The sequence below is a fragment of the Sinocyclocheilus anshuiensis genome, unplaced genomic scaffold, assembly GCF_001515605.1.
Source record: "Sinocyclocheilus anshuiensis isolate Anshui unplaced genomic scaffold, SAMN03320099.WGS_v1.1 scaffold846, whole genome shotgun sequence".
In the NCBI taxonomy this organism is placed as follows: domain Eukaryota; kingdom Metazoa; phylum Chordata; class Actinopteri; order Cypriniformes; family Cyprinidae; genus Sinocyclocheilus; species Sinocyclocheilus anshuiensis.
The window spans coordinates 791,758-802,877 of record NW_015540906.1 but is presented as its reverse complement, the minus strand read 5'-3'; the positions used below and the strand labels follow the sequence as shown (position 1 = coordinate 802,877).

Here is an 11,120-nt window from a genome sequence, read left to right as displayed (position 1 = left end):
GGAATTATATCGTATCGACCGAAATTAAGAAATATATCGTGATATCAATTTTGGCCATATCGTCCAGCCCTAGTATATGCTATATCGCCCAGCCCTCCTCTGTCTTGTCTAATATTTTCATGTCTTCTCTCGATATTCCAAAGCAATTGACTCGGGTTGTAAAGGGTCAGAAGAGCAAGTTTTTAATATTCCACATGAGCAAGATTTACAGCATTTACGTTTGTATATGTTGCGTTGGCAATAAATGCCAACTGTTCTGTAAATACTGTACTGCTCTTAAGCTTGCGTAACCCTTGAATTCAAGATGTTAGTATTATTTTTTAATAAAATAAGAGGGAGTTAGTTAACTTAGTTTAGGCCCTTTCATTAAGTCATGCGAGATCTAAAGATTATTCAATAAAATATAAATATATAGTCTTTTTTTCTTGCCGACCAACAATTTCAGCCCTAATAGCATAGATTGTATTGTGTATGATGGTTTTAATAATTCAGCGATGAATGAATGGTTAAATGTTCTAGTATCTGTCAAGTGTCTGCTAGAGATGTTTCAGCTCAGTGTGTTCAGTGTCTGACAGCTGCTTGTAACAACCTTTTAACATCCTGACACTTTCATCCCAGTTCACACGTTTGGGGAGGCAGTTTCATGGGCACTGCTTACATGAGTCTAAACGGCATCAACAAATAACTGGATGCATATAAATATTAGCACTTATCTGAGCTGAAATTTGTATATTTGAGGCACACACACTGCATTTGTGGATAATAGTAGTTGAATGGCTGTTATGGTGAACATATTCAAGTTTTTATTTTTCGATTTTTGTTTTGTATAGTTTATTTATTTACATTTTGATTTGATTTTTTCACTTGTTTCCTGCCATGATTGATACCATGGTAGCTGGCATGGCACTAATTTATAAACAATTAACCAATCATCCATTATCCTGTGCACAAATTTTCATACCATGCTATTCATTACTGTTAATGTGTTCAGGGCCCAACAATAAAGAAGTTATTTGTTTATTTTTGTCCTGCTGACAAAATTGCAAGAAATGTGTTTTTTAAAATTTTTTGGATTATACTGTAACTGTATTATAACTGTAAACTTCATAAACAGTCACTGGGAATTGATTTATCGTTATCGATTCAAACTGATGATACTATGATGGGTCATTCTTGCAATTTGAACAAAGCCTATTGCAGCCATCTAGATAACATAACCGTGTTGACAGTTTTAATCAACTGAATTGACAACAACAATGCGTTACTAGAAAATAAAAAATTACAAGCATATGAATAACAGTCAAAAGAATTCAAGCATTGGCCCCATAGTGCAAGGGACAGCTCTGTCAACTCTCTCTCACAGGTCCCGGGCCATCCTTATTGGTAAGCCCTAGTGTTTCTCTTGACAGGATTGTGGTGAGCAGCTCTGTTTAATATTGTGCAAGTGTTATCAGCATGCCTGTAGAAGCTAAAGCTGTTGTTGAGTCTGCTGTGTGTGTGTGTGTTTTGTAGATCTGCAGACAGCCCTGTATGAGCTCTGCTGGCATGCTATCCAGGGCAATCTGAAGGTGGATGTGGCTGCCAGTCTCCTGGCTGATGTTATGGTGAGTGCTGATCCCGTCTCCTAACATTCAACCCCTGCCCACCTGCACTGAGACTGTTAGGATTGACTGTCTGTGTCACACGTGTGAGGTCCGTGATGTGAGGGGAAAAATAAAAGTAAACAAACATTCACTGTTCTCTGTGTTATTTGTTTTACTGACATGTAGGGTTGGGAACCGAGAACCGGTTCTTATTCAGAACCGGTTCTGTTTTTTGAAAAGAACCGGAACCATGAGCTGTTTCTAAGTTTCGGTTCCGAAAACGGTTCTGGTGCAACACGTGACCAAGCGCTGTGAGCGCCGCCCTGCCTCTTTAATTACTGAGCACATTGCTTCCCATGACGCGCACTCCACAGACGCGCCACGTCTTTAGCTACCGAACACATCGTTTTCCACGAGTGTACGCGCACTCGCGTCTTTGATAACTGTGCACGTTGTTTTGTCTCACTGTACACGTACCGGCAGCGCGCAGCTCCTGCCGCCACTAAATTACATTATATTTGTCCCATATTGTCATTAATATACAGTCGTGGCCAAAAGTTTTGGCAGTGACATAAATTTTGTGTGTTGCTAAGTTTGCTGCTTCAGTATCTGTAGATAATTTTTCCACGTTTCTATGGTATTCTGAAAAACAATGATAAGCATATAAGTTTTAAAGGCTTTTATTGGCAAAAAATATATGAGTCAATATTTACAGTGTTGACCCTTGTTCTTCATAACCTCTGCAATTCCAAATCCTGACTGATGGCGATCCATTTTTGCCTTATTAGTTCTCGGAGTTGATCACAGTTTGGGCTTCTGCTTGTCCACTCGCCTTTTGAGGACTGACCACAGGTTCTCTATGGGATTGAGATCCAGGAGGTTGCCTGGCCACGGATCCAAAATTTCAATGTAATGATCTTCGAGCCACTTCTTTATCACTCTTGCTTTGTGACATTTAGTTTCCTGCATCCAGTGACATCATCACGGATTACAATGGGTTCTATTCTACGAGCGGCGGGACAAAATACAATAGACTTCTATTGTATTTTGTCGCGCCGAGCGATGTGATGTGACCGATGTGATAAACATGAGTTCTGGGCCGCAGTGCGGCCAGTACAAACACCAGCATTGACTGAATGGCCGCGATCAGCTCCGGTGGCCGTAACACAGGCTTTAATGCGCCGCATACGCGTGCCGTGATGCGCAGATCAGCTCTAGTCTCTAACGTCACTGAATCTGTTGTTAAAAATGAGCCATCCATTCATCATACCATCATGCAAAACTAAGAATTAGAATCATTGTAATGTGTAGGGTTGGGAACCAATAACCGGTTCTTATTCAGAACCGGTTCTGTTTTTTGAAAAGAACCGGAACCATGAGCTGTTTCTAAGTTTCGGTTCCGAAAACGGTTCTGGTGCAACACGTGACCAAGCGCTGTGAGCGCCGCCCTGCCTCTTTAATTACTGAGCACATTGCTTCCCATGACGCGCACTCCACAGACGCGCCACGTCTTTAGCTACCGAACACATCGTTTTCCACGAGTGTACGCGCACTCGCGTCTTTGATAACTGTGCACGTTGTTTTGTCTCACTGTACACGTACCGGCAGCGCGCAGCTCCTGCCGCCACTAAATTACATTATATTTGTCCCATATTGTCATTAATATACATACTGACTTCAACTTGGACCACTAAATAAATAGACTTCTATTGTTATGTAGGTATGAGGGTTCGATTATTTAGTGTACAGGTCATTTCAAGAGTGATAAACAAGGTGATAGAAAAAAATTGATTTTCATGCATTTTAAATGTTTAAAAATGTGGAAACCACTCATTGCATCACACCATCTCCTGACTGCATTATTATTTGTAAAATCGGGGCTTTATGGAGTGTGTGTACACATGGTTATAAGTATAACAGTTAATATGTCATTAATTTAGGGAAATGAAATTCAATGAAAGGAAAATAGGAAAAAAAAAAAAAAAAAAATAGTTCATTTAAATGGAACCGGAATCGTTAGGCAGAACTGGAATCGGAACCGGAGAATTTCTAACGATACCCAACCATACTGACATGCATGGTTTACTCGTCTTAATAGTTGATACAAATGTGACCCTGGACCAAAAATTATATTAAAATTAAATTAAATTTTTGAAAATCGAGATTTATACATAATCTGAAATCTCAATAAATAAGCTTTCCACTGATGTATGGTTTGTTATGATAGGACCATATTTGGTCGAGATACAACTATTTAAAAATTCTGGAATCTGAGGGTGCAAAAAAATAAAAATACTGAGAAAATCACCTTTAAAGTTGTCCAAATGACAACTATTTGAAAATCTGGAATCTGAGGGTGCAAAAAAAAATCGAAATATTGAGAAAATCTCTAAAGTTGTCCAAATGAAGTTCTTAGCAATGCATATTACTAATCAAAAATTAAGTTTTGATATATTTACAGTAGGAAATTTACAAAATATCTTCATGGAACATAATCTTTACTTAATATCCTAATGATTTTTATATCCTAAAAAAATTATTCAGACCGAGTCTGGGAAAAAACATTGAAGTTGAGGTTTGCATGAAGCTGGGTGACAGCATGCCCAGGAGACTACAGGCTGTCATTAAGGCTAAAGGTTGCCCGACAAAGTATTCATATTTGTGTAAATACTGTCATACTGTCTGAATAGTTTTTGCTTGATTGTAATCCATTACATACCTTTCTATCAAAGTTATCTGACATTATCAAGCTGAATTTGTTCTGACACAGTTTAACTCTGAGTTCTTGTTATATTTTTTTTACCATTTTCTAAACTATAACGAATAAACTGTGATAATGTGAGAAATGTTGAAGGTGTCTCAATAAATTTTGGTTTGACTGTATGTATTTGATAAATGAAGTTAACCAACTAACATTATACATACTATTTTGGTTGCTGTACCCAATATTTAAAAAATTTTACAAATGCAATAAAAATATCGGTATCGGCAAGTACCAAAAATAAAAGTATCGGTATCGGGCGAGTACTGGAAAAAGTGGTATCGGTGCATCCCTAATTGTGTGTTTCAAATAGTATACAAAATCAAATGATTGGGACACTTTTTGTCATTGAAATGGCTTGGAAAAGTGTCCCAATCAACCTGAATTCACCCTACTCTTTGAAATCATGATTGCATTACAGTATGTTGTTTTAAACCCCAAATATTTTACTTATAACTTCATTATATTTGACTTATAACTTTCTTCATTATCTTCATTAAAAATTATTTAGTTATTTGTAATGTTAATTGTAAAAAAAAAAAAAAAAGAATAATAATAATAAAAAAAATTGAAAGTAGTTTCAGTGTAGCTTTTTCTTACTTTTTCAAAAGGGTAGCTTGAATGTAGCTTAACTACTTTCATTTATGAGTAGCTTGTAGCTGGTCAAGCTACAGTTTCAGAGTAGCTTCCCCAACACTGGTAACATGAGTGGTTCTGAATGCTGAATAAATGGTACAGAAGTACCCCAGCGCCTGACACATAAATGGTAATGGCACATTACCGTGCAAACACCTTGTGAAGTTCTGCTAGGACTCTTCCATCTCAGCACCCTCAGAAAGTCTGTCCTGCTGAGATGTGAAGTCTGCTGTCCCGTGTGTATCTCAATTAGGTTTTCTTAAAACTTCTCAAATCAGACGTTACGCGCGTTCTTTGACAGCAGTAGTGACGTTTGATCTGTGCAGCGTGGACACAGAATCGCTCCACAGATTGCTTTGCTGCTGCCGCTGGGACATCTCATCCAGCCAGATGAAACTAGCTTTCTAAACACAGCTGAAGTGTACCAGTGATAGATCACCCACTTCACATCTACATCTAGTGTGCTGTCTGTCCACCGTCCTCCAGTGAACCGGTTTCTCCACCGGGAAAAAGAGACGTTGAAATTCTGTGAAATTGAAAGGCTGTAGAAATTTGTGCAGTGTGCCATTAAAAGCAATTGTGTTTGTCTTTCAGGAACTGCGGGACGATATGCCTTCTATTTTAGCGGATGTTTTCTGTATATTAGGTAAGCCCTGCCGTATGTTTATACATGCTAATACTGATGAAGGGAAGTGTGCCAGACAGTGTCATCTCATTTGCCCTGGTCGAGCCAGGATGCGTTTGTATGAAAGACGGCTTTGTTACGTGCATGAGTGAACATGCTTATTAAACTGCAGTCGTGTGTCCACGTAGATGTTTGCATAATTCAGCTGCTGAATTTGAAGGAGCTGAAGAGTCTTACTGAACTTATTCTAATGAAGCTCTCATCAAATTCCCTGCTGTTCATTTGTCAGGCCCAGTGTGATTGATCTAAATGTTAATTTAATGTTGCATGGAGCTACTACAGCTCTTGAAACCGACAGAAAACACATGTGAGTTTGTTACCGATAAATGATTTGTGCCAGCATTTTGAGGACCCGATGAAATGGGGCTGCACATCACGATTAATAGCGATAATCATGATTATTTTGCTCAAATCATCGTCGTTTTAGAAATTGCTTTTTACATTTCTTATTTTTTACAAACTCTTTGCATTATGAAAACTCAAAAGCCTAACTATTGAAATTTCTAATATAAACGGCAATTCCAAATAGTAAATTTTTTTTTTTCTTGCAAACACACAGTTTTGATGTTTTTATTTGTGATTTGGACTGTCATTCTGACGGCACCCATTCGCTGACATATAGTCATTACTACTAAAATATCCTTTGCAATGATAATATCCACTTACAGCTAACCACCAGCTAGTGTGAAATTGATTTTGCTGGCCTGTTTAAAAAAATAAAATAAATAAATGGTTAAAATACAGCATGATCATCAATAGTGATGTTAAAAATATAGATTTTTCAAATACAATTATTCTGATTATTTGAAACCATTATAATGCAAATTTTTCACTGTGTTTTCTCACTGTCCCTTCTTTGCATTTAGTCTAAAGTGCAGTTGTATTATAATAATGTATTTCTTTCTTAATAGTAATACTTCTATTATTATATTATAAAATGTATTATTATATAAAGAGCTAATGGGCCTAAGGAGTCTCAGACAAAAGAAAATTCTTTCTTTCCAAAAAATAACTATAGTTAAAAAAAAAAGTACATATTTTTTGTTGCCCTTATAAACCCTGCACAGACAAACGCCAACAAACACGTTTGTTGGGTTTTGTTGGATCAGTGTGTTACCAGTTTGTTTTCACCCAACTGAACTTGTTCAGTCAGTGTTTGTCGGTGTCTGTTGGTTCAGTGTGAACATGAGTTTTTATTCATAAACCTCTAAATCCAGCTATACCCGACTTGTCTGATGGCGTTTGCCTGTGTGTGCAGTGTGAATAGGCCTTTATTGTATAGAAGTTAGAAATTCCAGTGTCATGAATACTAGAAGTTTAACAACATGGCAGTTGTTCAGTGGATGAAACATCTTTACAAAAAACCCTCAGTAGACAAAAACTCCCAAAACAATTTGTGAACTTTGAAAATGGCATGCAATCTAAAACCTTTATGCATTTGCATGCCGTTGTAAAGACTAAGACTATCCCTCACGTCCTCAATGACATCCGTGTAAAATTGAATAAGGCATCTACCCTGACGAAGATCAATTGGATTCATTTCTCGTTACAAAGCTTATTTAACAGGCTGTCTAAAAGAACAGTGTGCACTTTCAAATAATTGCTGTAGCCATTAATTAAAATGGCAGTAGATGTACGTAACACATCAAGAATTGATTTATACGTTATGTATGTCTGACTTCATATGCATTGATGTGAGCCGCATGTGTAATTGTTGATTTTGCAGATATCGAGACTGGCTGTTTGGAGGAGAAACACAAGCGAGATCATTTTACCCAGCTGGTTGGAGCCTGTTTGGTGAGTAGAGCAGCGTGTGATTGCGTTCATGGCCACTGTGTGGCAGTAATGCGCTTCGAGACGCATCACCCGTCTCTCCACTGCAATTGACGAAATGCTTTTTTTGCGCGCATACGTAAGTGGGTGGCCAATCCCCTGACTCTGAAGATTAGCTGCATTAGAGTATTGAGTGGCCCAAATTCTGTCCTCCAGTGAAAAATTTAATTGTAGCCACAAAGGGCCGCTCTCCTCCCCTGAACGAACCTCCAGCGCTGTGCTGGAATAAAACGAGACACTTTCACGGCGGCTGTGGGTTTTTGAGCTAGGCCTCAAACCGGAGCACGCTTCGCATCTTTGTTGTGGCAGAACACGACGCGTTTGTAATGGCAGTCGAGGTGACTCATCAAGACCTGCAGTGCTCCTGCTCTCTTCTTTTCATCTAAACCACTGTACGCCTGATTAGTATGCAAATACGCGCTTGTTATGCAGTGTTTATTAGTGTCTTATGTAAGTGTAGCTGAAGGCCATTGAGGTTGGATGTGGGCAGTGCTACGCTGATGGATGCAGAGATATTATTCCAGCGTTTTGATTAATTTAATACTGGTCTTATCCTCCTGATAGAGCTTCCACAGCAGTGTTGGTGAAGAGTGTCTAATTAAAGGCATTGTTGTCTGTCGTTTTCAGATCTGTGTTCCTGATGGTATGCTGAAGGAGAGATTAGATCCAGAAACGCTGGAGTCTCTGGGGCTGATCAAACAGGCTCAGCAGTTCAACCAGAAGATTGTCAAAATCAAGACCAAACTATTGTAAGTCACATTTCCTGCTGTTCCCACCACCTTAAATAAGATTGATTGTCTCTTTCCCTGTGAATATATACAGATCTTGCCTACCTAGACAGCATTCTTTCTTAAACTAGTGTGTGGTTTGCCTATACAATCAGCCAGGGCATCACAGTCGAGGTATTTTTAGGTATTGTAGTTTAAAAACCTTCTAGGCCATATAGACTACAGAGTGCCATGTAATCAATCCATGGTAAAACCGTTTGCTAGCATTATTTCAATATTTTTTAATAAGTGTTTAACAGTGGAATTCCTGGTGAAAACTGCATTACCCATAATTCTACAAAGAAATCTCCAATAAGGGAATTGAATTAAGCAAATCACACCAGAAGAACTCTTTAGTACCGCCCACTTCCATGAAGCACTGCAAATGACATAATAAAGTCAGTCTGCATCTGCTCTCAAGCTTCATAAATGTTTGTGGTGTGAATCTTCATTTGCCTCAAGATTCGATTACGATTCAGTGGTTAATGAATTGATTATAAAACAATCATCTTGTCCTCCAATATAATTCTTTCTGGGTTTTTTTTGTCTTGTTATTAAAAAATGCGAATGACAAGCAGTGGAACAAAAAATAAAAACACTGCCTAATGTATTAATTACATGGAAATGGATTCTTATTAAAGCTGCTAAAGTTATTCAGTCAGGAGCAGTGAGTGATTGTCTCTTGGTCTTTTGTTGTTGTGGTTAACATTAATTACACAGACAGCAGCAGGTTTATTATATCATACCTAATGCATGGATCCAAAATAATGATACACATCTGATTTCTTTCTCAACTGTTTACGTTCACTTAAGACATAACTGACTACACTCTTGGCAAGACAGATATTTTGACATAATTGCATGTGTATTTGACTGTTCAAGTGAACTGAATTCAGGATCCCATGCTTTTCTTTTTTAGCTGTGTGTCAGTCACTCTTTTCCCATCACTCACGTCCCACACTTTTTCTCATTCATGCGTCTTTTCGTAAAAAGTGAAATGTGCTCAAATATCTGCTTTTTAATGACGTTCGATACATTCTGAAGCACCGGCTGCTTCTCTCCCTCTTCCATGTTTCTTTCTATGAACATCAGATTTCAAGTGCTTAGCTTCCGAAGGACATGTGCAATTTTTATGAATATGTAATAAAAGTACTCTGTTTAGAATAAAACTGTATGTTGATATGTATGATATTTTATTTTAAAATACTTTTTACTTTTTTTTTTTTTCATTGCTTCAAATGAAAATTTGTTATGTTGTGATTCACCTGGTGCTGGGTGATTTGGATCATAGCCTATAACCTATAACTTAAAGCTGTTTTTTTAAAATTCCTCATGGGTTAAATAAATGAGGAGAAAAAAAATCTTCCTAAACTAGCACTGCTGAAAATGCAGGAACTGTTGCACTCTATAGCAGTCTTGTCTTTTAAGAACTAGACTATAAAATCTGTTAGTGTTAACAGGAGACTGGCATTTCTAACCTCAATGCAGTACCTTGAAAAATATCAATATTCAATAACATAAAAAAATTGCCACAATGTTATGGTTGATTTGATCAGTATCTAATGTAATACACTTTTGAACAAAGTATTTTCTTATCAACTGAAACCCTGTTGGAGATTCCTCAGAGCTCTAATTGGGATTAAATAATAATAGAAGTAATGTTATTTTTATTGAAATGTAATCATCTGTCCACAAAAATGTTGAAAATTATGTGCATGTGAATCATTCTGAAAGCTCAGTGGACTATATACTTCAATAAAACAGTCTGCGCTGTCACAGAAATGAGACCGCGAGAAACACAGCAGGTAATCGTATATCGATACTGAGGAAAATGAGTATTGAAACGGCTTCAAATATTCTGAATCAATATAAAATATAAAATCGATATTTGACAGCACTAATATCTAGACAGTCTGAGAAAGAACAGCATTAATGGCTTGCATTAAAGCAAATTGAATTGTAACTTCTTTTGTGTGTGATCATTTGCATCTGAAGTGCAGAGGTTGACCTCTGTTGAACTGTGATGAGTTCAGATGACACTCATTGGGTATAAAACACCCGGAGTTCATTGTTTTTCTCTTTCAGACACGGGTCACTGCTTTCTGCACGTTCAGCGATTGCTGTGAATCTATAAAATGTCCCCAGCCTCATTTTGCTGTAAATGCAAAGCATAGCACTGAACTCCCATGATGATGATGAATTTCATGCCTTTGTGTAGGTCTGTCTTAATGAGTTTTATCAAGATTACAGAGCAGTCTGACCTGAAAGCCCCCGTTCTCTTACCACACTAATTTACGTGCCATCCAACAGTCCTTTCATTAACATAAGCATGTTCTAATGGATTAATTGGTTTCATGTCATCTTATAAAATGCCTGCGGGCGGCATTAGCCTCGTACTCCTGCCTGTGACCAGCAGACCTCAGCTCTGATGGACTTCATTAGTTTTAGACGACTGCATGAAGTTATTTTCTGGTGTAACCTTCCATCTTTCACTCCGTAGTTACAAACAGCAGAAGTTCAATTTGTTGCGCGAGGAGAATGAAGGTTACGCTAAGCTGATCGCGGAGCTTGGGCAGGATCTGATGGGGAATCTCACCAGCCACCTCGTCCTTGAGAACATCAAGTCATTAATAGGTACAGTATGCGCCGCATCACCTGTCTTAATGACTCGTGAGCTGAACTACATCCCTTCAAATTGCTGTACAGTTCCAGATGTTATATGGTGATTATTAGGATGATGATTAGTAACAGTAGATGATCTTGAATTTCTTCTCTAGAAACGTTCTTCTCTAGAAAAGTGTGTGTATGTATATATATATATATATATATATATATATATATATATATATATATAT

The 11,120-nt window shown here is 37.7% G+C and overlaps 1 protein-coding gene across 7 annotated transcripts in view; it reads left to right on the top strand.

Annotated features, from left to right (window-relative positions):
* LOC107689139 (THO complex subunit 2) overlaps window positions 1-11,120 on the top strand; it is a 101,128-nt gene that overhangs the window by 3,168 nt on the left and 86,840 nt on the right. For all 7 annotated transcript variants that reach the window (XR_001634304.1, XM_016487053.1, XM_016487051.1 and 4 more), the window contains exons 3-7: window positions 1,513-1,604; window positions 5,575-5,626; window positions 7,392-7,462; window positions 8,126-8,247; window positions 10,766-10,899. Coding sequence is in view for 6 of the 7 variants with exons in the window: in XM_016487053.1 (XP_016342539.1) it covers window positions 1,513-1,604; window positions 5,575-5,626; window positions 7,392-7,462; window positions 8,126-8,247; window positions 10,766-10,899 (471 nt within the window). In the remaining variant the exon portion in view is untranslated. The remainder of the gene's footprint in view (window positions 1-1,512; window positions 1,605-5,574; window positions 5,627-7,391; window positions 7,463-8,125; window positions 8,248-10,765; window positions 10,900-11,120) is intronic.